The 26,065-nt window shown below is 49.8% G+C and overlaps 1 protein-coding gene and 1 pseudogene across 1 annotated transcript; one reads left to right on the top strand and one right to left on the bottom strand.

The window, feature by feature from the left end:
* Positions 1-1,456: 1,456 nt before the first annotated feature.
* Positions 1,457-22,925, bottom strand: ESPL1 (extra spindle pole bodies like 1, separase). The gene is made up of 30 exons (XM_069490782.1): positions 22,845-22,925; positions 21,596-22,657; positions 20,847-20,951; positions 20,548-20,668; positions 17,944-18,080; positions 16,706-16,899; positions 15,449-15,688; positions 15,085-15,229; positions 14,836-14,974; positions 14,501-14,640; positions 13,085-13,219; positions 11,920-12,039; positions 10,966-11,137; positions 10,451-10,579; positions 10,165-10,321; positions 9,537-9,646; positions 7,683-8,671; positions 6,859-7,231; positions 6,501-6,662; positions 5,880-6,093; positions 5,591-5,781; positions 4,905-5,032; positions 4,649-4,771; positions 3,845-4,000; positions 3,570-3,740; positions 3,342-3,446; positions 3,058-3,173; positions 2,471-2,554; positions 2,169-2,333; positions 1,457-1,658 (listed from the first exon to the last, which is right to left on the bottom strand). The coding sequence occupies exons 1-30, from the start codon at positions 22,923-22,925 to the stop codon at positions 1,457-1,459; spliced, it is 6,366 nt and encodes a 2,121-aa protein (XP_069346883.1).
* Positions 22,926-25,306: 2,381 nt separating this feature from the next.
* Positions 25,307-25,417, top strand: LOC138397803 (small nucleolar RNA U13; annotated as a pseudogene).
* The last annotated feature ends 648 nt before the right edge of the window (positions 25,418-26,065 follow it).

Raw genomic sequence — 26,065 nt, 5'->3', positions numbered from 1 at the left:
GCTGCGCCAGACATCTCTATGATCCTCCCTCCCGGAAGAGAATGAGGGGCTGGAACCTCTCAGAGACTCACTTTTGATTGGAGGAGATATCGGCGCACTGTTTGCATAAAATATCCTAAGCCTAGCACTGTCAAGTTGTAACAAACAGGACGCCTGCCATCAAGGAACTTAAAAATCTTAAAAAGTCCTCAGGACACAACCACAATATTGCAAAGTAGTGTATGCTAGTCCACGTGGGTGGTATCAGCCTAGAGACGAACAGGCCGGGAGGAATCGTGTTCTTTGGTCCAGGGAGTAGCACCGTGAAAGTGGTGCTTTGAGCAGATGAAGCCGAAGAAAGCTCGAAGGTGAAGAGAACAAAAAGGAGGCACCATTGCCAACCAAGTACAGCACAAGATTTATTTATTTACATTTATTATTTATTTATTTTGAGACAGTGTCACTCTGTTGCCCGGGCTAGAGTGCTGTGGCATCAGTCTAGCTCACAGCAACCTCAAACTGCTGGGCCTAAGTGATCCTCCTGCCTCAGCCTCCCCAGTAGCTGGGACTGCAGGTGCGCCCCACCACACCGGACTAATTTTTTCTATTTTTAGTAGAGAAGGGGGTCTGGCTCTTGCTCAGGCTTGTCTTGAACTCCTGACCTCAAAGGATCCTCCTGCCTCAGCCTCCCGGAGTGCTAGGATTATAGGCGTGAGCCACTGTGCCCAGCCCCAGCACAAGATTTATTAATCAGTAAAATGTTTTATCATGTGCTAGAGTGAAGGGTACACGACAGAGTAAGATACGTGCTTCGGAGGAGCTTATTTAGTTGGAGAGACAAACACCATACACGAGTAGCAGAAGCCCACAGAATCTGCTACTAAAATACATGGCACTGAGAAGTGTAACAGCTGTACACGGGAAGAGACAGCAGCTTCTAGCATCCACTTAGGTGGGCGGCAAGGCAACTGAGGCATTAAAGCTAGTGCCCTTCCCAGTATACCTGAGGCAGGAAGACAGGGGAGACAGGATGGTACCTGGCCAAAACACTTTCAACAGGCCTAATAGTACCCTTTCTTTGGGCCTGTCTCCACTTAGCATTGGAGTGCTAAGTGAAATTGGAACAACTCACTTTTGAATGATGCCCCTCTCTCCTGCTTTGTCTGCTGAGGCCCAGCCAGGCCCAGCTTTATCCTGTGGCCTTGCTTTTCTTCCTAAGGCTCTCAAACTTGAACTCTAACTGCCTATAGTACCACATAGTGGGGAGGGGGCAGTCGTCTTGTCTTTAAATGTTCTCAGATATACTACACAAAACAGGGTTTAAGTGATGTATCTTTATTATATTAAGTCAAAAGGAAATGTTTCATTTAAAACACTGGGGAAAATCATTTTAAAATATTTATCCTAAGGATTAAATCTAACTTTGGAGGTAGAACAGTCACATGGCTTCTATGAGCAATAAGACAGTTCCAAAAGGTTACCGAAGAGAGACAGGTAAGCCATAGGCTACAGGTGCAGCCCCAATTAGATACTTGAGTCGGGGAGCCTGGCGGGCCTGGCTGACATAGTAGAGAAGGGGTGCCCCTGGGCCTGCTCCAAGCCAGCCCTGCAACAGAGCCTCCGTGTAGCGGTCAATGTCACGGTCAGTCACATCCCAGAGATTACCCAGAAACAAGGGGCTGGGAAAAGAGAAGGAAGAAATACTAAGTAAGGGCCCTAAAACAGAATGCACAGGAAAATACGATTAGTGGTGGTGGCGGGTAAGTGGAAAGGATTGAGCCAATGAGAATTAGGGTTGGGGTTAGCCCTTTGTTCCAGGAGGAAGATAGAAGGGTACTAAAGCAGTGGGTCCCCAACCTTTTTGACACCAGGTACTGTTTTCATGGAAGACAATTTTTTCCATGGACTGGGACGGGGGGGATGGTTTTGGGATGATTCAAGCACATTACATTTATTGTGTACTTTATTTCTATTATTATTACATTGTAATATATACTCAAATAATTATACAACTCACCATAGGTTGGGGACCCCTGAGCTAAGGGTTAAAGGCCTAGGCATACCAGGGAACCAGGATGGGAGGAAGGTGGGGCACAAGAGGAAGGATTCAGGATTCAGAGCTGGGAAAGGACCTGGGGTAGGGGCAGAGTCTTAGTGTCCCAGGATGGATCCTGTCCCGTGAGACTCACCAGCCAGCCATGATGTACTTGAGCACGATGCCAGCCCCCTCCAGGTTTCCATGCACAGCCAGGGCCGCACTGCTGCAGCCAAACAGCAGAGCCACTGCCCGGCAGCTCAGCCGCAGGATGGCCTGCCCATCGAGGAAGCGGGCACCAGCCCCGTGCCCTGCATAGCTAAGGCAGAAGGAGGTGAGATGAGCCTTGACCTAGCAGTACCAGGCCTCTGCCTGTGTGTCCAGAGGCTCTAAAGTCCCCAAACAACCCATGGTGATACCATCCCCTCTCCCCACATCCCTGCCCTAAGCACTCACATATATAAGTCATGCTCTGTCAGGGCTGCCTGCACCTGTTCAGGGCTTGGCACCTCCCCAATCACCCCTCTCCAGCCAGCTTCACTGCAGGGAAAAGGCAGAAGTAAGAATAAGGGCCAGGCATGGTGGCTTACGCCTATAATCCCAGCACTTTGGGAGGCCGAGGCAGGAGGACTGCTTGAGGCCAGGAGTTTGGGATCAGCCTAGGTAACATAAGTGAGACCCCCCCGTCTCTACAACAAATAAGAAAAATTAGCTGTGTAGCTGGGCACGGTGGCACTCGCCTGTAGTCCCAGCTAATTGGGAGGCTGAGGTGGGAAGATCACTTGAGCCCAGCAGTTCAAGGCTGTAGTTAGCTGTGACCACACCACTGCACTCCAGCCTGGATGGCAGAGTGAGACCCTCATCTTAAGAAAAATAAAGAATAGGGAACTGCAAAGCATGGGTCATGTGGCAAAGGGGGTGTAGCGAACATTATTAGATGGAAGGTGGGCTGCAACAACTGATTCTGGAGCAAAGGCAGAATGTGGCCACTATATGTTGTCTCTACCTTTCCCTGTCCCCCTTCTTGCCCTCACCCCACTGACCTGCTAAAATTGGCTCGAAATTGTTCCTCTGTGCTTGTCAGGTTCTTGTGAGGGTTCAGGACATAGAAGGTACTTCTCGGATCCACTCCTTGGCTCAGCACTGATGAGGCCCCAGACTGAGAAGGAGACATTGGTGGTTTGGACCCACCAGGAGGCCCAAGTTCCAACAAACTCAGCTCCTTTGCACATCTGACCCATTCCTATCTTCCCAGGTCTCTCTGCCTCTTTCTTCAGGTCTTCCCAAACCACCAATCATCCTCAGATACCAGCCCCTGAACCCCCACCTCTTTGATGATGGAGTAGCTGAGTAGGAAGCGGAAGGAGGGCATCCGGGTGACAGGTAGCGCCCGGAGGCTGGGCATGCTTTCCCATGGCAGCTTCTGCAGGTCCTGGGCAAAAAGCACTCAGAGGTTACTGTCCCCAGCCAGGTATATGCAGGAGTCACAAGGGACATAGGGTTGAGTTCGTGCCCATTACCCACTAGACACTGCCCCTCTGCCCCAGCTCTTTACCTTGTCTAGCACCAGGATGAGGTGCTTATTGCTTGGTGCCGTCTGGCCCTTTAGACGTCCTACTGCCTCATTCAGGAGCTCGAGGGCTTGTTCTGGCTGGGCTGGGCACAGCCCATAGGCCAGGGCCTGAGTGTCCTGAGGGGTGAGGGTCCCGGCACCACTGAGCATGACCTGCAGGAGAATGGTGGTCGGTGAGCACCATAACTCCCATCTCTACTCACAATGGCTAGTGGGGAGAATTTAGTTTCTTCCCCTTGCCTGCTTTCTTAACTCACTTTCAGCAGAGTGGGGTCAGGATATTTCCAGCCACATTCCTGCAGCAACTCTTGGAGGCGGGAGGCCTCCTGGGCAGGGCCAGGCTTCTCACTGCATGGCAGCAGCAGCCCCCTCCAGCAGCCCAACACAGACTTCTCCAGGGAAGTGATGAGAGCCTGAAAGCAGAGGGCAGAGCCTTTAGTCAGAGGAAGCTGAGTCTCTTCCGCACAGGCGCTGACATTTTGGAGGCGAGGAAATGGGTTTTCCAACATGTGTATTTGCCTTACATCTTTCTGCCAGTCATAGAAGGCAAGAATGTAAGAACTTTTTTTCCATTTTCCAAAACTCTGGAGAGTATATACTACTATATATCTCTATGTTGTAACAAATAGGACAGGTGGGCAGTGAAGCCAGGAAACTGATATTTGAGCTTAAGTCCTTTTTCTTGGCTGGGTGCAGTGGCTCACACCTATAGTCCCAGCACTTTGGGAGGATCACTTGAGCCCAGTTCATGGCTGTAGCGAACTAGAATCCAGCCTGGATAACAGAGTGAGACCCCCATCTCAAAAAAAAAAATAAATAAATAAAATAAAATAAAATCCCTTTTCTCCTGTGCATCCTTAAATATTCCATTGCCATACCCACTTCAATTTTTGACCCTTATGTAAAGTCTTCCCCAAGTGACATAATTTTCTAGTTAGGCCTACTCTTCTAGAAATGGAAGTAGCTCAGCACTGACCCAGGATATCTGATGGAGAAGACACTGGCATCCCTGGGGTCACTTCTAGAGCAGGCCTGACCCCACCCACCCTGGCAGCACACACCTCCATCCTATGGTCCAGTTCTAGCCGCCCCGTCCACCATTCCCGCTTGTCAGTGCAGCTGCTGTTCTCTTTCTGTTCCTTCTGGATGGCATCAAACTCATTCAGGGCCGAACTGAGAGAAAGCTGTGGGACGGGGGCTGTGAGACCTCTGCTTGTGCATGTGATCGCTGTCTCTCCATCCCCCAGCCACAAAATATAAGCAGCCTGACCAAAGCCCACCCCAGCCGGACTCTGCTCCATGGCCCAGGAATCTTACCTTGTTCTGGGCAGTGGGGATCTGCACAGTGACTGGGGGACTGTCCTTTTCCAGCCGGGTCAGCAGGAGGGTGTTGCCCACAGTTCCAGGCTGGAGGGTGGCCAGGGCCAACACACATACAGTCACCCCTAACAACAGGACACACCCAGGATCATTTCAGCTGTTACAAGGAAGTCCCTTCCCTGTCTTTGGCGCTCAATACCTGTCCCTCACTCAAGACAACTCCAGGAAGTCTTCCCTGGAAACTGGAGTTCAAGGTGCTCTCTCTTGCCCTAATACCACCGTCTGGACAGAGACCATGTCTTGTACTTCTTTGTGTCCCTCACAGCAACTAACAAAGGGCCTTGCACAGAGCAAGGCACTCAAATCATCAAATCATCTGTTAACATGTTTCACATGTTCACATGTCTGAGACATCTGAACTCACCCCTGAAGACACTGAATTTGCTGATAAATCATAGTTGAGGTTAAAAAAAAAAAGAATCAACTTTCTGATTTATTTATTTATTTTTTTCTCCCACCCCTCAACTTTCTGATTTAGAGTTTGAGGAGAGAAACAAAATGGCCAACAGGTGAAAAGGCATGACCTAACTCTATGTAAAGTGGCCTGTGCACTCCTTCACCCAGCTCCTTAGTAAAAAGATGCCTAAGAGGACAGAGAGCCAGCCAGAAGCCTGCCAGCATACCCCTGGGGATCAGAGCCAGGTGCCCCTGGAAACTCTCCTTCTCAGGCTGGGGGAAGGGGCCCGATCCTGAAGTCCTGAAGGAAAAGAGGTGCTGGATGCGGGCCAGGGGGACATCTCTAGGCCTCTCCTGAAGGCTCAGCCGCTGGAGCTGATCTGCCATTTCAAGCGATCCTTGGTGCTTCTGGATCTTGCTGCAGGCAACACAGGTAGGGTGAGTGCCCCTCCTTCATAGTCTGGACCCTCCTTCCAGTCTGCCCCAGCAGGGACCTTGGGCACAGTGGGCACCCACCTGAGCTGCCTGTGGAGGTGGGCGAGTAGCTGGTGGCGACAGGTGATGGAGACAGACTCGGTGACAAGGAAGGCAGTGGCATAGGGATCTCGGTCGCCCAGGCACAAGGCCAGGAAGCGGCAGAGGTGGGCATAGAGCTCACTGGGAGGACAGTGACTGATGCCCCGGAAAGCAATGCTCAGTGAGTCACAGATGGAATCCAGGGTAGAAAGACCTAGAGGAAGGTCAAGATACTTGATATAGATGAATCCCTTATTTCCTAGTTGATAGGAACTTTCAAGAAGGAATCCCTGTCTCATCTCCCACATGGAAAACAGCAGCTACTATTAATGAGGGGACATGTGCCAAGTAGGGTGCTATGCAACTTACAGGCATCAACTCACTCCATCCTCCCCAAATCCCATTTTACAGTAAAGGAAATAGAAGCTCAGAGAGGTGAAGTGACTTGCACACAGCTAGTAGACAGAGTGCTGGGATTCAAACCCAGGTTCCAAGGCTACTGGATCCAGATGGGAATCCAAAGCCAGAACCACTGACAGACTGGAAAGACACAGGGATCAAGAGACCTGGAGGCTCAGCCCTCTCCAGGTTACCAGACATCACAGGAGTCAGCATATTCACCAAGGGCTACAGGGCCCACGGGGAGCTGGAGCTGAGAACCGAGGTCCCTGTCACTGTCCTTGTCTGGGCACAGGATGGGCAGCTCCTCCTTGCTGGAATCCCGTCTCAACAGCTCCCATTCTCCTATGGCTGTATCAGGGCCTGAAGCTGGAGCCGTGCTACCTGGGGAGAGAGCATGACTTTTTCATAGCACTCCCTCTTGCCATCCCTTTTGTTCTTCCTTCTATGATCTGGTCCCTTGGAGCCAGCAAAAGAACTTTTTTCCTGCACTCCGTTGGCATCAGTTATTTCTTGTGCATTGGCCCCAGGGCACTGCCCGCAAACACGCATCTTCTGCCTCTCACCCTTGCCTTCTTACCGGACACCGAGTCTTCCCCGTCAGAGGCCCTGAGGATCTCAAAGCTCATTTCCATCTGGTTTTCCATCAGTTCCTCCTCAGGGACGGTCCTCATGATCTCAGGGCCAAGTCTGGCCTGGCCAGAAACGGCCCTCTGGGGTACCTGCTCCTCACAATGTCTTGATGCCACCTTCTTGGCCCTTCTGCTCCTGCCACTCAGGCCAGGGGGCCCAGGAGCAACCACTGCATCAGTCTTCGCATTAGTCTTCGAGCTCAGGCCCTTTCTAGCCCTGCCCCGGCCCCGAGAAGCAGAGCCCTTTCTTTTAGGTTCCTCTGCCAGCCGTGCCTCAGCTGAGACAGGGTCTTCTAAGTCACTGTCATCACTGAAGTTCACCTACGATCAGAGGGAAAGAGAGAAGGGCCAAGGGGCCTTCAGTGACAAGACACCTTCTGACAGCAGGTGGCGCTGCGGAGGCACCAGCAGGCACTGAGGGCTTGGGAAGTTTAAGAATTAACTTTCACATGACACCCACCACTCTCAATCAGAGACAGCAACTCTTGGGTGTGGAAAGAAGGAGGGGAGGGAACAGAAGATAAGGAGGAAGGATGAAAAGGAAAAGGAATCTTGGAGTTCAGGAAAGTGCCTTCTATCTGAAACAAAGGGAGACCTGGATCGAGGTCTTGCTGTGGAAGATGTAGGGGTCCGGCAGATAGCAGGAGAGATTAAGCTTGCACTTGGCCCTAAGGAGGGGAAGCTGTCCCACAGGGACACCTGCTTTGCAGAACACTCTTCTCCAGGGCCACCTCCCCTTTGCCAATACCACCTGGGGACAGTCCCATCTCACCTTGAGGCGTGTCTGGACCCTCTGTTGTACCCTGGGGGCTTGGGGAACTTCAGGCTTCAGCTTTGTAGGGTAGTTTTCCTCAAACACGGTGAAGGGGACACGAGGGCCGGCCGGCCTGGCCCGGCCTGGGGGCTTAGGTGTACAGGGTGGTCCTCCACCTTCCAGACTTTTCTGACAGGTATTATGGAGAGGCAGGGGGGCAGAGGCAACCTGCTTGTGCCCTTGTCCAGAACGTTTTTGGCTCCGAGTCTTAGAGGGCTCTGAGCCTGCAGGGCTTTTTATTAATGGTGGCTGCCAGCCCCAGGAGCTTGCAAAAAGCTGGGCAGTGCAGCAGCTCAGGCCAGCCAGCTTTGCAAGGGTCCGAATCAGGAGCAGGCTGGCTCGCCAGGGCTCCAGGTGGGGTATCCGTGCTGCTACAAACTTCAGCCCCGACTCCAGGACCTTCTGCAGGTTCTTGTTTGATGGCTGGCTCAGGCCCTCCAGTGCCAGCCGTGTGTATGCCTGCGCCAAGATCTCATCCAGGAGGCTTGGGACTGGGGACGGGGATGTTTTATGATTCAGGGAATCTTGGAGACCTTGGGTGAGGCGCTTAGTGGCTGCAGGGCAACCCTTCACCACGACCTGCAGCAGATCCAGACCCTGGGCCTGATGACCCATGGCCAGACTCACCCCTGCTGTGACCAACACCCAGCGCAGACAGACTGCTGAGAGGACAGGGCTGGCACAGAGCGAGCAGTCACAGGTGGGTGAATGGGACAGGAAGCCGGGGCTGGGCTGGGGCTTGGTTTTCAGTAGCGGGGAGGAGTTTGTAGAAGGTGCTATGGGGCCAGGCTCCTTGGCCACAGTGGCTACTAGTTCCAGAGCAGGGCCTCTTAGGAAGAGCTCCTCTTCCGGAAGCTGTGGAGGACAGGGCACCTGGGCCTGCTGCTTCCCCTTCTGCAGGTGGACCTTCTTCACGGGGTGCAGGTGCTGGGCCACCCCATTGAACTCTGGGGAGAGGGCAGAACAAGAATTACAAAACTGGTTCCTATGTGAGGGAGACGTTAAAAAAAAAAACTGGGAGAAATGGTATCAACCACTTCTTGAGCTACCTCAGGGCCCAACTCCCTAATATATGTGTTATATACTTATAAATTACTCACATATATTACGGTTACAGTGAGCTATGATGGCACCACGGTACTCCAGCCTGGGCACAGAACAAGACCCTGTCTCTAAATAAATGAGCAAGACCCTGTCTCTAAATAAATAAATAGATAAATAAATAAAGCCAACAGAGTGAGACCCTGTCTCTAAGTAAATAAATAAATAAATTTCTTTGTTTTGTTTTTGGTTTTTTTTGAGACAGAGTCTCACTCTGTTGCCCTGAGTAGAGTGCTGTGCCATCAGCCTAGCTCACAGCAACCTCAAACTCTTGGACTCAAGCAATCCTACTGCCTCAGCCTCCCGGGTAGCTGGGACCACAGATGCATGCCACGATGCCTGGTTAATTTTTATATTTTTAGTAGAGATGGAGTCTAATTCTTGCTCAGGCTGGTCTTGAACTCGTGACCTCAAGTGATCCTCCCGCCTCGGCCTCCCAGTGCTAGGATTACAGGTGTGAGCCACCGTGCCCAGCCAAATAAATAAACTTAAATAGCCAAAATGTATTGGGCCAAGCTGAAAACTAGAATCAGGGTGGGTTAGCTTGGATAGGTTATCTGAAGGAAGGAGACCAATGGTTTGAAGTCAAGGGAGTATTGCCCGGGGACCAGAAGTCAGTGTCTGATTTAGAAGGGAAGCAAACCTCTATGTATAGACATGTTGTAGTATGTAGTTTCACCACCACCCGGGCACGGGGGTACGGCTGCTCACCTGTGCAAGACTCGAGCAAGAACAGAACCTGCTGCAGGTCTGACTGACAGAGGTCGATGTCATTGCGGGCCAGCTCCAGCTCACTCTTTAGCACCAGGAACAGGGCACACCTTGTTGGGAGAGGGGAGAACCAATCAGAGGAATCTTTTCTTCCCCGGGAGCCTTTCTCTTTGCTCCTTTCCCAAGCAGAGCCATCACCATCTTGCCTTGCCTCCAAAAGGCCTTCACTCCCCAAAGCTGACTTAAAGGCTCCGTACGGAAAACCCTTTACACTTCTCTCTCATCCCAACTCATCTCTGTGCATAGGACAGAATTTCCCAAAACTGCATTCCTCAAAAAAAGGATCCTGTAGGCAAATAAATGTAGGGAAACACTGTACACTAGATCTCCCTTTTGGACATTTACAATACATATGAGCATACTGTAGGACATGGAGAGTCTTATAGGAAATAAAAATATCTAACCTTGATTAATTCAGCATTTCCCACTTAATTAGCTACAGAATGTGTTTCTTCCACAAATCCTTCTAAACATAACATGTGATCTGTGGAATGGTTTGGGAATCCATGGTCAAGGGTGCGTGGCACTCAGGTGCCAGAATCGGCATCCTCTTGGGCCCTGTACTCACTGGCGTGGTATCTGCAGCTTCGTAGTGAGTTTCAGGGCCTCCAAGCAAAAGGCCTTGGCTTCACTCACACTACCCAGGTAGCCCAGGCGGCAGACTAGCTTCTCTGAGCAGCTCAGCACCTCTGTAAGAACCTGCCATTTTTGTACCAGGTTTTCACCTGTAGCAACGGAGAGAGATAAGACCATTATCACTCAGCACCAGTCCAGATCCTCTGGCGACAAAACTACCAACCCCGCCATACAGCCTGTCCATTGCCACAGGGGCCTGCTCTCCTCCTTAGACTCACCATAGTCCAGAAATTGCGTCTCCACAGCTGCTTTTTGAATTGAAAGTACATCACCGCCCATCAGCAAGAGGATGATGCTTCGAAGGAGCTTATGGGAGTCCATGAGTGCTATCTCAGGTGTCTGCCAGCCTGTGGGAGGTGGGGCAGAGAAAGAAGGGAGAAGATGCAGCCAGAACTTGTGCTACCTTCAACTACTAAGACAGTGGATACGACGCATGCCGCCCACTCTTCCTTCTGCACCTAAGGCAGAGAGAGCTAATCAATCACAGAACTCTTTCTCTCTGAGATCCCATGGGGTCACAGAATCCTTTCAGCCTAGTATTCCAGTCACTAATTAATTGATTAGTGATAGCAGGCCAACTGAAACCCATTTGCTATCCCAGGCCTACCGTATGCATGTTCTAGGTAGGCCAGTCCACACAGTTGGACAGCAGAGCGGACAAGGGCTACAAAGAGCTGATGGCAGACAAACTGTGCACATCATCCAAGGAGGACCATCCACCCTATTCTTTCACCTTGGGCACAGAGCTGCTCCCACAGGGAACCTGCGAGGCTGTTTGATGAGAGGCTAAGGTAGACTGCCGCCAGCTGCAGGGCCTGAACACGCAGCAAGTACCAAGCCTTGGATGACTTCTGGAGAGCAGGATCCCGAAGGACAGACAGCAACAAGGAGACACCCTCAGTCACCTGAGAGAGAGAAGGGGCCGGAGGACATCAGTAAGTGAAGTCAGACAAGGATGTCAGAGCTTGAAATGGCCCTGGATACCTGGCCCAATCCCCTGCTTGTAAGAATGATAAAAGATATGGAGAAAAAACCAGAGCCCGGAGGGCACAGGACTTGACCAAGTCACACAGCTAGTTTGGGAGAAACTCAGGTCTTTTGGATCCTACTGGATTTATAGTCTAGAGCTCCTGTGCCTTCCCAGGATCACTCTTGTCCCAGTTTTTAGTCACAGGACAGACTTCTTCCCTCCTACCCTTGAGGAAACTGGAAAAGAATGAGGGATAGTATCTGTACCAGAGGAGGATTGGCAAACAAGTCATTGGTAAGGAAATATTACTACTTCTCAGGGTCAGGATCATTCTGTCTAGCTCCAGAAAAATATCGAGAATATTCTAAATTCTAAAATCTTTTTTTTTGAGACAGAGTCTTGCTCTGTCACCCCAGCTGGAGTGCAGTGGTGTCATCGTAGCTCACTGCAACCTCAAACTCTTAGGTTCAAGTGAGCCTTCTGCCTCAGATCTCCTGAGTGGCTAGGATTACAGGTGTGCATCACCATGCCTAAGTTTTCTATGTTTTGTACAGACGGGGTCTCGCTTTTGCTCAGGCTGGTCTTGAACTCCTGAGCTCAAGCAATCCTTCTGCCTCAGCCTCCCAGATTGCTGGGATCACAGGTTTGAGCCACTGCGCCTGGCCTAAAAGCTTTCTAATACCCAGGACCTTCGGGGATTAAGAAAGTGAGAAATACCTTCTGGTGAGTCCAGTACAGTTGACTTCGAAGTAGAACACAGGTCAGGGAAAGGAGCAGGTATGTGTCAGTGGTCTGATCGAGATGCTTCAGGCTGAATTCAGCCTCTTCCAGGTATAACTAAGGAAGCAATCAGAGGGCACATGAGGACAGGCAGCCAGACTCTTCAAATTCAAGTGGAGTACAGCATTCACAAGCAATATGCCCAACATGTTCAATTAAATATTAAATTATTTCAACTCTTATAACCTACATAGGAGTTATTCATTCACTAAATAAAATGCTCATTTAACACTTTCAGTTAACCACCATGCTACAAAGGCAAAGCTGAATGAGTAAGCAGGACCTTCTGTCATATATCTTACAAGGCAGTGGGGACACGGGCATACATATGCAATCATGACACAGTGCCGTGAGTACTACCCAGTGGCATGGGGACCCAGGGAAAGCAACTGATTCTGCCCTTGAAGAAGAGGATGTAGAAAATGCTTCATGAAGGAGGCGACAATGGAGCTAGGCTTTGAAAAGGAAGTACAGGTTTACTGAGGGAAATAAAAGGGGGGAGTGGTACGTTTTGGGTGGAGGGACTAACAACCAAAGACAGAGAGGCACACATAGGGACTACAAAGTAACTGGTCTGATCTGGCGTAAGGTTCATGGGAGGAAGTGGCAGAGAAAGCATGAACTGGAATATAAAAGATGTGCAATATAGAATCTGGAAAGTATCTCTTAGATAATGGAGAAGCCACTGAAATCTTTGAAGTGGGAGAGATCAGATCAGACCTGAGCCTACTAGAGGTAGTTAGAAGACAAAGAAGAAAAGGGGAAACCTGGAGACAAGGAGACCAACTGGGAGACACTGTGATAGTCCTGTGTGAGTGATGAAGCAACAACGAAGGCAGCAGAAGCAGTGGGAAGTACAGGATTAGCAGTAATGGGCCTGGAGCAGAATCCGTAAGACTCAATGAACTGGTTTTGCAGTGAGGAGACTCCTCCTCTTCTCACAGCTGCCTCTAACACTCCACACCTTACAACACTCCAGCCAAATGTGGTGGGACAAGGCAGAGAAGCTGTGCCTTCAGTGTCCTGTCTTCTCAGAGAAAAGATGAGCCTCTAAAACCACAGGCCCCATGCTTCTCCCAGGCTAGGGTGGCTGGCCACTCACCTGGGCATAGCTGGGACAGCCAAGGGTCAGGAGGAGCTGGGTGATGTGGCACGAGGAGCCAGCTGCCTTCACATGATCCTCCAGTCTCTCAGATACGATCCGCAGAAGTAGGAGGACCTCCAGAGCCTGCAGGGGCTGGTCGGCCGGGAGCAGCAAGTTTAGCCCACTCCTGCTCAAGCCTCCATTTGTACCCTCTGCTCCCCAGCCCTTTGGGACCCTGGACTGTGGTCTGACCTCAGGGTCTGGATGGAATGTGGTTATATGGACAGAGCAACCATCAGACATCCTCAGGGAGCCCAAAATGAGAGCGGCAAGGGAGGCTACAAACCACCCCATCTTCTGTTTTAAAGCCTGGATGCCAATCACCATCAATAGCCAGGATTTACCGAGCGCTCACTATGCATCAGGCATTGTGCCAAGAGGTCTGCACGCACCAACTCATTTAATCTTTATGGCAATTCTAATCCCAATTTTATGGCAGAGGAAACTAAAACCCATATAAGTTAAGTTGCTCGCCTACGTTCACTAGAACCAAGACTCAAATCTAGGGCTGAGGTACTTCCCAGGCTCCTTATGTGACAAATATGGTCTAATGGCTCATAGTAACAGTATGTGCAACATTTTGATTTTTTTGTTTGTTTGTTTGTTTTTAGTTTTTTCATGTGGGGTCCAGGGAAGAGCTTCAGAGTGCCTTTGAAACCCCCTGAGATTGCATGTAAGAAAGTAAAATTGCATCTATAGGAATCTATGTATTTTTCTGAGTATATAGGTCTCAAATTAATAACAATTAAAGCTAACATCTGAGCATTCCATTTACACAAAACATCTTCCATACATCATCATATAGAATGATGATAACGCCATGAAGTAGTATTATTGTCCCTATGTTAGAGATAAGGAAACTTGGACTGAGATGGTTAAGCAACTTGCCTGAGGCCATACACTAATAAATAGTGGAGCTTGGATTTAAACTCAGGGGACTGATGATAGAGCCTATGCTTTTTTTTTTTTTGAGACAATTTTGCTCTGTCATCCTGGGTAGAGTGCAGTGGCATCATGGTAGCTCACTGCAACATCCAACTCCTGGGCTCAAGCAATCCTCCTGCCTCAGCCTCCCAAGTAGCTAGGACTACAGATGCATACCATGATGCCTGGTTAATTTGTCTATTTTTAGTAGAGATGGGGTCTCGCTCTTGCTCAGGCTGGTCTCAAACTCCTGGGTTCAAGCAGTCCTCCTGCCTCGGCTTCCCAGAGTGCTAGGATTATGGACGTGAGCCACTGTGCCTGGCCAAGCCTATGCTCTTTGTCACTGAGTTCTGTGCTTCTCAGCAGGTTCACAGGTCAAAGAAGACAAAGGAGCGCAGTTTCTGATTCAGCCCATTTGTATGTGTCCACATCAATTCCCTGCCCCATTACCTTTGCCAGGAGCTGATAGAGGGCTGCTAGGATCTGCAGTGACGCTGCTGTCTGCTGGAGACACCGCACAGCTGGAGCCTGCTCCTTTGAAAGCACCTCCTTCCACAGGGCCAGAGCTTGGTCCAGGCATTTGGACTGAGCTGTAAGTCAGAAGAAAGTGACTGCTTTCTTAGCACGGGCCATCTGGAGAGAACCTGGCTTTCTCCATAACATCTCTGCACTTTGTGCCAACCTCCACCATACAAGGCCAGCTTCTCCCACACTCGGGGTCCCTGTTGTGCTCTTAGGAAGCCATGGAGGAGACACCCATGCCACGCTACATTTACTGCACTCACCAGCATCTGCAGCCAGGTTGAAGGCAATGTTACTATATAGGAAACGATCTTCCTGGAGTTTTTCTTCATAGTTCAGGTCATTAACTTCAAATTCCTCCAGGTTACTAGGGGCCTGGGCTCTCCGATCTCGCTCGATACCCTGGGTGGGGAGATCAGGATGTAAAACAGGTTGGGTACAAACTTACCTGGTGGCCCAGGAAAATAATTCCTACACCCAGTTCTGCTCAGCCCCACAGCAGCCACACTCACTTCCTGCATTTTGGCTTCCAGGGTACAGATGTAGAGCCATAGCAAGGCCTGTGCTTTATCGTCCAGAAGCCGATCCCTGGCCTGGGCTTCGGGCCTCACAGACTCCAGAAGCTGCAGGGCTTCCTGGATAGCATCCAAGGCCGAGCTGTAGGGAGAGGACGCACTTAATCTGGGCCTACTATGAGTACCTGCCACAGCGCCCTGGGAGGGGCCTGCTGCAGAACAGCTGGCCTCACCCTTTGAGCTTCCATGGCCACAAAATGAAGGGGGCACTCTGGGATGTAGAGAGGGAAACTGGCTCTGAAAAGAGTGAGAAGACCTAGGGCAAGGAGCAAGAGTGGCCTCCCCAGCTATCCCTCCTCACCAGTCAGTCTGCTGGGCAAAGTCGTGGTAGCAGAGCACCTGAGCAAGTTCCACCAGGTGGGTGGCTCGTGCCCATGCCCCAGCTGGTGTCTCCTCGGGGCTCAGCTCCAGCAGGTCACAGATGATGTTGAAGCGTTCCTGTCCAGTGTCAGCCCGCACCGCCTTATAGGCTTGCAGCTCCTCCCTCAGCAGGATGGCCAGGGTCTCCGGGTCCCAGCCACTCAGGCTGTCTCGCAGAGTCCTGAGAGAGGGCAGGCTCAGCACCAGGGCAGAGCCCATGAGGCACAAAGCCTCTGCCCCATCCAAGGAGCCTCAGCCTTGGCTCGCTGAGAGTTCAGTAGGTTTCCCATTATGGCTTTAAAAGTTTAAATCAGATCATACAGTTCCTTTGTTTAAAACACTGCAGTGGACTGCCACTAGGAATCATATCCAAATCCCTTCCATGGCCTATAAGGCCTCGTGTGACCTGGCCTCTGCCCACCTTGACCCCCTCATTCCATGTGTCTCCCTACCCTACACCCCATTCCACTCCCTTCCAGTGTGCTGGCTTTCTCAACATCTTCACAACCTTATTCCTACCTTGGAGCCTTTGTATTTACTCTTCTATTATACTATTCCTGCTGTAAGGAATTCTCTTCCCAGAAATCTATTTTTATTTTTTTAAAAGAGTCTTGCTCTGTCACCCATGCTGGATGCAGCAGCACAATCACAGCTTACTGCAGCCTCAAACTCCTGGGTTCAAGCGATCCTCCTGCTTCAGCCTCTGGAGTAGCTAGGACGACAGGTGCACACCACCATGCCTGGCTAATCTTTAAATTTTTTGTAGAGACAGGGTCTCACCGTGTATTCCAGGCTGGTCACTTCCCTAAGAACTTTAAAGGGTGGATTCCTCCACATTCTCTGGTCTCATCTCATATATTACTTCTTCAAAAAGGGCTTCCCTAAATAGCCCATCTAAAGTTGCTCCCTTTTTTAGCAAATCACCCTGTTTAATTATCCTCATAGAACATATATGAAATGTACTTGTTTTTTGTATCTCCCCAAGTGGCATATAAGCTCCAAAAAAGCAAGAGCATTGCCTGTCATCACTATACCCCCAGTACGTAGCACAGTGGCTGGCATATAGTAGGCATTCATTGAATAACTAATGAATGAATCACTGCCTTTTTCAAACATAGGATGGAAGGACATGACTATGAGTACAAAAGGCCACCCTATCCATGGGGCAAATGTGATTGTCCCTTCCCCACCAACTCACTTTAGCTGTAGCTCCTTGTCTCCAGCCCTGGCTGCATCCATTTTGACCCGAACCCAGAAAGTGACTGGCTCAGTCATGTGTTTGGGGCCACGGGGCTGCAGCGCTGCCAGCCACAAAGTCACCATCTTGCAGCCCTGGGCTTGTTTACCCAGTTTCTTCAAACTCTCTACCTGTAGCCGGAAGCACCTGTGCAACTGATCAGAGAAAGGGAACACACAAACGGGAGAGAGGAAGCAATGAGTGTGCACAGTGGGAGGGTATGTGCCTGCACAAGTATATACACCATATGGGGCTGGGGGGATCGGCAGGTGGCCCTCCTGCCGCTCCCCCACCCCAACACAGGCGACAACTAAGAACTAAATACTCTGGATGCTCTCAACCTCAAAGGCTCCATCCAGCCCACCACCATATTCATCATCTACACCCTTGAAAACCTGCTCCTCCTCCTGCAGTCGTTCTCTCAGCAGATGGCACTGCCTTCTCCTGAGTCAGAAAGGCGACTCTCCCTTCTCTTGCTCTCCCTCCCTCCCTCCCAGCCAGTTACTTACCAGGCTAATCCTTGGCCTCTCGCACCCATCCACTTCTCTCCATCCCTCGTGCAGCTTCTTCAGTTCAGCTCACCCTTCCCTGCCTAGGCTACTGCAGCATCCTGATTACCCAGTCTTGTCTCTTGCACTACGTTCATCACAGTGATGCCAGAGAACTTCAGAGCACCCATCTGATGTCGTGACTCCACTCACAACCTTTAGAGGCTCACCACCTCGGTCAAGATGAAACCCAAGGCCCTCTACAACCCACCTTGCTTGCCAATCCAGCCAACCAATCCTTTCACAGGTATTCTTAAGAACATTGATTGGTTCTCACTCTGGTTGCCCAAAGGACCATCTGGGGGAACTTTTAAAATATTCAGATGCCTGTGCTCCAGCGCTAGGGATCCTGATGCAATTAACTAGGGACAGGTATTAGAATTTTTATAAAGTTCACTCAGGTGATTCTAATGAGCAGCTAGGTTGAGAACCACAGGCTTAGGATAAGGCAAAATGTAAAAAGTAAGTCAATCTAAAGAAAAATATTAAGTAAATAACAATACAGGTGAGGTATGGGAAGTCTCGCCCCAGGTACTAGTGTCAACATGCTGCTCCTAACGCCCTACTCCAAGGCAAGGTCCTGGCTAAGCCCTTTCCTGCTACTCCACTACCACATGACTTTCCTTCCGTGCCCTTCTCCTTCCCTCGTACCTTCTCAGGAGGCACCTCAGGGTAAGTGCCTGGCTTCTCCAAGCCCAAGTGCTGACAGAGTGGCTCAGAGATGGCACAGGCCTCGGCATAGAGCTTGTGACTGTAGAAGCTGTAGGCCAAGTTACTGGTGTAAGAGGCTGCAGGGGAGAGAAAGGGCAAGTGACCATAGGCATGGTTCCCACTGCCCTCTCCTGCTGGAGAGCCAGCAGAGAGAAGCTCAACCTGTAGCCAGCTGAGCAGCTTCCAGATCAGATGGGAACTCCTATCTTTAGGCAATGGGGAAGGGGTGGCTCTCCCCTTCCTGCTCCAAGTTGACCTATGCCCTCCACTCCAATAGGGTGAACCCACGCCACACAGTTTTACAAGGCTGAGTCCACATTCCAACACAGGCCCATCTCTCCTCACAATCCAATCTCTTTGTTGTGCTTCAAAAGTCAGCATTTTAGGGGAGATGCTCTGGCCTGTCTCTCACCTCCCTCTCCTTCCCTCAGTCCATCGAAGCCACACTAGCTCCTTGCTATTCTTCAAACGTACCAGACCCTCTCCTGTCTTCGGGCCCTGACACTGTTTCCTTGCCAGAGATGTTCTTTCCCAGGTATCCACAGGGTAACTCCCTCACTTACTCCAAGTCTTTGCTCTCACCACCCTCTCAATGAGACCGACCCTGATCATCTGATTTAAGATGGTATCTTGCCCCCTCACCCACCCCGGACTCCTAAAATTCCCTGTCTTATCTTTTCCTGCTCTACTTTTCCTTTTCCTCCATATTTCTTGTCACTTTCTAACACGTTGATAATTCACTGACTTATTGAGTCCGTTGTTTATTCCCCACCCCCACCCCGAATTAGAATGTGGCTCCCTGAGAGTGGGGATGTTTGTTTTGTTTACTAACACATCTAAGTGCACAAAATAGAGCTTTGCTGACAGTAGGTATTGAACAAATATCTGTTGAATAAATAAATTCTAATAACTAATTTATGCAGCTTCTTGGCTATCAATAGAGGGCTGTAAGAAAATAAAGTCAGTCTTCAGTACTCTGTGGGAAGAATGTTCATCCTAATAATTTTTTTTTTTTTTTTTGAGACAGCGTCTCACTCTGTTGCTCGGGCTAGAGTGCCATGGCATCAGCCTTGCTCACAGCAACCTCAAACTCCTGGGCTCAAGCGATCCTCCTGCCTCAGCCTCCCGAGTAGCTGGGACTACAGGCATGCGCCACCATGCCCGTTTAATTTTTTCTGTATATATTTTTAGTTGTCCATATAATTTCTTTCTATTTTTAGTAGAGACGGGGTCTCGCTCTTGCTCAGGCTGGTCTTGAACTCCTGACCTCGAGCGATCCACCCGCCTTGGCCTCCCAGAGTGCTAGGATTACAGGCGTGAGCCACCGCACCCGGCCCATCCTAATAATTTTTGATAATATTTTTATCTCTCTTTTATCTCAACCACTTGAGAATACGAAAAGTCCTCCAGAACCTTCCCATAACTGAAATCCTTGGGATAATATGATTTAAACTAAAGGGCCATGCTTTTTGTAAAATGAGAGGGAAATGTATTATGAAGGACAAAAATAAGCAAAGCTATTAGGATAGTGGTTGTTGGCGAGGGGGTGCTGAGTGGAAGGAGACACAAAAAGGGGTTTTCTGGGATATACTCTGTCATACTCTGTCAACTTGACCTAGACGTTGATTACAAAGTGTGTTCACTTTGTAAAAATCCATGAAACTGCACACTTATGATCTACGCACTCTTTCTATCCATGTGTATATATTATAATTAAAAAGGATGAGGAGACTAGGCACGGTGGCTCAGGCCTGTAATCCCAGCACTTTGGGAGGCCAAGGCAGGAGGATGGCTTAAGGCCAAGAGTTCAAGACCAGTCTGGGCAACATAGTGAGACCCTGTCTCTACAAAAAGTGTTTAAAAATAGCTGGGTGTGGTGGCTTGCACCAGTAGTCCTAGCTACTTGGGAGGCTGAGGTAGGATTGCTTGAGCCCAAGAGTTCAAGGCTATAGTGAGCTATGATTGCACCACTACACTCTAGCCTGGGTGACAGTGTCTCTAAAAAACAAACAGAAAAAGGGTGGGGAGAAGTATATATGCATATTGGTTTATATATACATAGAATATCTCCAGAAGGATATACAACACGTTGATATTAGTTGCCTCTGCAAAGGGGAACGTGGGTGATGAGGATTAGGAGTGGGAGAGGGACTTTACATTGTATGTCCCTTTGTACAACTTGAATTTTGAACCATGTGGATGTTTTACCTGATTTTTAAAAATTTAAGTTATAAATGTTCTTTAAGATTTAAATATATAGAAAAGTCATAAAGTTGCATATCAGGTACAAATGTTTGCATGAAACAAATACCAAATCAGATTTCAAAGTCAAAGAGGAAAAAAATTAGTGTCTCTTAAGTTAGCTTCATCACTTCTCTACTGGTGTTAAATATAGAATAACTGATGTATAAACATCTCTTTCACTGACTCCTTGAACCATTAGGAGCCCCCACTGTGATCAGAACCATTCATCAAGTACTATTCATCTGCCTGATGAGTGATGACCCTCCCAATAACCCTGTATCTGGGCCCCACAGCACTAACCAGTCATCCCCATGTAGTCAGTCAGCTCTCGGCCTGACAGGCCCTCTAAGGCCTCCAGCATCCACACAACAATAGATTTGCAACTCTCCACTAGCTGGGCCAGATCAGCCAAATCAGCTACCTGAAAGGACAAGAAGGGCTTGCAGGTGAGAATTCATGCTAGGCCCAAAGTGACCTCCACCCCACCCCATACCCAAAGCCAAAGCACTGCCAAAGCAACCCCAAAGCTCTCCCGAGGGCAGTGGAATAACCCCAGACCCTAGGATCCTAGTCCAAGTTCCTCGATTCCCAGATGGTACCTGACAGCTTTGGGCAAAGTCATAAACCACGACAGCGTAGAGGTGAAGTGCCTGAAAGTGCATCTGACGCAGAGACTGCTGCTGTTTGGAGGAGACCCCACAGACCTGAGGAAGGAAATGGAAGGTTGGTTTGAGGAATAGAGATAGAGTGAGCTCCCGGCCAGGCGTGGTGGCTCACACCTATAATCCCAGCACTCTGGGAGGCCAAGGCGGGCGGATTGTTTGAGCTCAGGAGTTCGAGACCAGCCTGAGCAAGATTGAGACCCCCGTCTCTACTAAAAATAGAAAGAAATTATATGGACAGCTAAAAATATATATAGAATAAATTAGCCGGGCATGGTGGCACATGCCTGTAGTCCCAGCTACTCGGGAGGCTGAGGCAGGATTGCTTGAATTCAGGAGTTTGAGGTTGCTGTGAGCTAGGCTGACACCACAACACTCACTCTAGCCTGGGCAACAGAATGAGACTCTGTCTCAAAAAAAAAAAAAGAAAAAAAAGAGTGAGCTCCCAGCTGAAGACTGGCCCAGAGTCCTGGAGAGCTGGTGCAGCCCAGGGGGAGGAAGATGGACATCAGGAGGGGCCTTTGCCGCCTCAGGGTAGACTAGGCTGCTTGCTGGCTGGCTGGGCCTAGTCCAGAAAGCAGCTTATCAAGGAGGGAGCCAGGGCTTCCAGATCTTACCAAAGATCCTAGGCTGGTAGTGAGTTCACAGAACCACATCCCCACCCTACCTCCAGGTCCTTAACTCACACTATCATCACGCAGCTGCTGGATAAGGGTGAAGTACCCTCGAAGAAAAGTGAAGAGGCTCAGAATAGCATCAGGTCCATAGTGCCTCTTGGTACCTCGTTCCAGACCTGAAAGGAAGAACTGGCAGGTGTCATACAATGCCCGAAGTGGGGCTGATGGTGCCTTCATACTATTGTTCAGAACAGCTGATGCGTTTGTCAAAAGCTTGGCCACTGCCTGGGATCCTTCCTCCCCAACCTGTAGCAGCTCAACTCCCAGCTGGCATAGCTGGAGGCTGGGGGTTAGATTGGTGTTCTTTAGATAATCATGAGCCTTCTCCACCATGCTGATGGCTTTGTTGTAGTGACAGCTCCAGCAGAAGCGACGGCAGTGTTCCACAGTGAGCTCCAAGAGGCAGAGGGCCCTCTGGGGGGAAAGAGGACCAGGACAGCCCTTTTCCTCACTCACTAAGGCTCTGATCACATGCCTGGAGAGCAGGTCATCTAAGAAATCCACATCTGCTTCATTCAGACCATGTCCACTGGCATCAAATAGCTGATGGGCAGCTACCACTCGACAGGCTGTTGGAGAAGCAAAGTGAGGAACCTCACAAGGAGTACTTTCATCCTCCAAGAGTACTAGGAAGCTCAAGGCCTTCAGCCGAGTTGAGAGTGCAGCTCGAGGCTCCGACAGGGCTTCTGCCCCTTTCCAAAGAAGAGAAAAGCTGCCTCGAGCTATGGCCTCATAGTCCTGGAGAGCAGCTTGGTGAGAGCACTGCATCAAGCAGGCATGGAGGGGCTGAGCGAGGCGGAGCATGGCCTCTGGGCTTCCTTGTGAGGCAACATTCCGCAATAAGATGAAGAGAATTCGTTCCAGGTAGAGAAGAGGGCGCTGGGGAGTGGACCCCAAGTAGCCATCACAGGCCAACTCTGCCAACTCCAGCAGGCTCCCCAGGTGCCCAGGGCAAGCTAGCTTGGCAGTCAGCTGCTGGTTGCAAGCCCTCAGGATGGCATCACAAGTTTGTCTTCTCTCAGCATCAGATCGGCAGCTGGAAAAACCAGCTGGAGTCTTGGACAGGAACTCCTAGAAGGAAAAAATATGATTGGGTTGGGCCTAGCAAAACAGGGAAAGAGGTAGGGATAGTAACAAGAAATAGAGTTGATCAAGAGAGAGTCCCCTACTTATCTGTCTCTTCCAAATAAGGCAAAACACAAATAAAACAGTTCAGTTTGGAAAACCAGGTGTATCCAGAGCCACAAAGCACCCCCACCTTCACATCAGGTAGCAACTCTTCAGCCTCCTTCTGGCTGCTTAGCAGAGTCCCAAAGTTGACTCCTTTGAAGATCCTCATGATGCCGGAGAGCTAGGGCAAAGGAGACAAATTAGAGAAGGTGGAGAAGATTCGTAATGGAGCTAATTGGAGGAAGGAAGAAGGGTCTGAAGGCCTCAGAAGGAGGCGGCAATGCATCCCATCTGAAATCCTACTCATGGAGGAAAAAAATCCCTGCCAGGACGCCGGGCTCCCGTTATAAACTGACGACGCTTCTGCTCTTCCTTCCTCCCAGCCCATCCCCGCCCTCACTACTACCCCACCAGTCCTCCACTCCACCCTGGGGGACTCCGCCAAGCTCTTCAGCGCCCACCCGGACGTCCCAAGATATCCCGACCCACTCTAGCAGAGCTGCCTCCAGCTCTCCTCCAAGTCAGCGTAGGGCACTCCATTCGCCTCAGCGCGAACACATGCTCAAGAGTCTTTCCCAGCCTTACCGCCCCAGAAATCGCCCTCCTTCCCACATCCAGGACCTACCCGCCACACTGAGTACCCCGTAAGGATCGAAAACGTAACCTTCGTTTTCCGCGCCAGCCCCTCCTTTCAAATATCCCCAGCGGCCAATCAGCGAGGGCTGCGAAACGCCTGCGTGCCGCGCGGCGCGCTGGGAGTTGTAGTTCACCCGACGCCCGGCGTCGCCTCGTTACACCGCAACCCCGCCCTAGGTCCTGCAGCTCTGGGCGTTGAGGCCTCTTCGGGGCGCAGGGCTCACCCTCCCCTCCCCAACCCCCCCCAGTCAGCTGAGTTCTTAGCCACTCACTGTTGGCTTTAGTCGCTATCGGCAAGGCCAGCCTTTTTCCTCCTTCTCCCCTTTATCTTCAGAGCTGAGGCAAGAGTTTAAATTTCAAGAGAAGAGAAATAGGCCGGGCGCGGTGGCTCACGCCTGTAATCCTAGCACTCTGGGAGGCCGAGGTGGGCGGATCGTTTGAGCTCAGGAGTTCGAGACCAGCCTGAGCAAGAGCGAGACCCCATCTCTACTAAAAATAGAAAGAAATTATATGGACAGCTAAAAATATATATAGAAAAAATTAGCCGGGCATGGTGGTGCATGCCTGTAGTCCCAGCTACTCGGGAGGCTGAGACAGGAGGATCGCTTGAGCCCAGGAGTTTGAGTTGAGGTTGCTGTGAGCTAGGCTGACGCCACGGCACTCACTCTAGCCTGGGCAACAGAGTGAGACTCTGTCTCAAAAAAAAAAAAAAAAAAAAAAAAAGAGAAATAGACTAGACAACAGAACGAACTTACTTGGAAACTCACGCGGTTTGTGTTACTAGGAATAAAGGGCGTAGCCTTCTATGAAATGCTTTTAAAATATAGTTTTCTGAGGGCACTGAAATGAGTATCCATGGCGACCTCCAACTCTTTGCCATCCAGCCTTGCTCCTTCCATGGGTTGTATCAGGAAGACAGAATCTAGCGCTCTTTGATGGGAGAGAGGGGTGGAGTGAGGGCTGTAAGTGACGGAAGAACTACGAAAATTAATTTCCTGGGATCCTTCACAGTCCTTAATGGCTTATGTTTGGTAAGTACTAAGCACTTCCCCAAACATGAAGATTCAGCTGGTTCTGCTTTTCTTTCTTTCCTCCACCAAAGAACTCAGCTCGAAACTCGTCTCCCAGTTAGCATTTCCCTGATGAACTCTACTGGATAATTCATCCTTCTCCATCATCATAGAGCTCTCTTAGGAGCTGAGAATCTAGAAGGGAAGACTATTTTTCTAAAAAGAAAAAAAAAAAAGGAAAAGAGGCTGTATGTGGCATGCCTATAATCCCAGCACTTTGGGAGGCTGTAGTTAGAGGATCGCTTGAGGCCAGGAATTCGAAATCAACTTGAGCAAGCAACATAACAAGACTTATCTATAGGCCAGGTGTGGTGGCTCACGCCTGTAATCCTAACACTCTGGGAGGCCTCTGGGAGGCCAAGGCAGGAGAATGGCTTGAGGTTGGGAGTTCGAGACCAGCCTGAACAAGAGCAAGACCACATCTCTACTAAAAATAGAAAAAAATAGCCAGTCAACTAAAAATAGAAACAAAAAAATTAGCCGCCCTGGTGGCTTGCACCTGTAGTCCCAGCTACTGGGGAGGCTGAGGCAGGAGGAGCTGCTTGAGCCCAGGAGTTTGAGGTTGCTGTGAGCTAGGCTGATGCCACAGCACTCTAGCCCAGGCAACAGAGCAAGACTCTGTCCAAAAAAACCATCTGTAAAAAAAGTAAGTGTCGTATGGCTGTAGATGGCTGTAGTCCTAGCTACCCAGGAGGCTAAGGCAGGATGATCGCTTGAGCCCAAGGAATTCAAGGTTACAGTGAGCTATGATTGGGCCACTACATTCCAGCCTGGGCAATAGAGTGAGACCCTGCCTCTAAAAAAACCAAAAAAATTATAAACAAAAAATAAAACCTTAAAGTAAGTCCTTGTGTAGTTCATAAGCATGATGATTGGGCTTTCATGTGAATGTATGAGATGTGCCAAGTGTCTCCCTCAAACCTTGTTACAACGTTGGCACATTACCCATATGATGTGAAAAAATTAATAAAATCTAAAAATTTTTTAAAAACTTTAAAGCAAATGTGAGGTATTTTTATAACATAAGATCTGATCCTAAGCATGACAAACTTTTGTTTTACAAACCTGTGGTTTCTGTAGGGAGGTGGTAGCAGAAAATAAATGGACAAGGAGGACCACAGGATTGGGGTTAGGCACAGAGCAATTGGGAGTAGAACCTAGACCCAGCTGACCATTAGCTGGGAAGAGCCCCTCCCCTCCCAGGGCAGGGGCTAGATTTCCAGGAAAAGGTCATCCTCTAGGTTTCAGAACCCACTACAGTCTGCATGCCCCAATCCTCCTGCCTCTTTGTCCATTGGCTCCTGGTTCCTTGGGATGTTTCTCTTCTCTTTTTAGCATCACTTAAAAGCTCCAGATCAAATAATCATGTGTCCAGCCAGATGGAAATTCAGAAAATCAGAAGCCTCTTAGTGAAAGATGGTAGTGTGCTATCCAGCCTGACCCCAAGCTGACCTTCCCACTTGAGGAAGAGGAAATGAGTTCAAGTGGAACATACTGACACCCAACTCAACTGCTCACATACTCCAAAGTAGAAGGCGTCTCAGCTTGATACTTCCATCTGGGCCAGGACTGAGGATAAACACTGCTGGGAATCCCCCAGTCA

This window comes from Eulemur rufifrons, chromosome 16 (assembly GCF_041146395.1).
Source record: "Eulemur rufifrons isolate Redbay chromosome 16, OSU_ERuf_1, whole genome shotgun sequence".
Lineage (NCBI taxonomy): Eukaryota > Metazoa > Chordata > Mammalia > Primates > Lemuridae > Eulemur > Eulemur rufifrons.
This window is presented reverse-complemented; position numbering and strand designations above follow the sequence as displayed.

Coding starts and splice junctions, on each gene's coding strand:
- ESPL1 (XM_069490782.1), bottom strand. CDS start 22,925: ATGAGGATCTTCAAAGGAGTCAACTTTGGGACTCTGCTAAGCAGCCAG. Junction 14,975..15,084: donor TGGAAGCCAAAATGCAGGAA/GTGAGTGTGGCT, acceptor CTCCCCACCCAG/GGTATCGAGCGAGATCGGAG. Junction 10,580..10,965: donor GGAGCAGCTCTGTGCCCAAG/GTGAAAGAATAG, acceptor CACCTCCCACAG/GCTGGCAGACACCTGAGATA.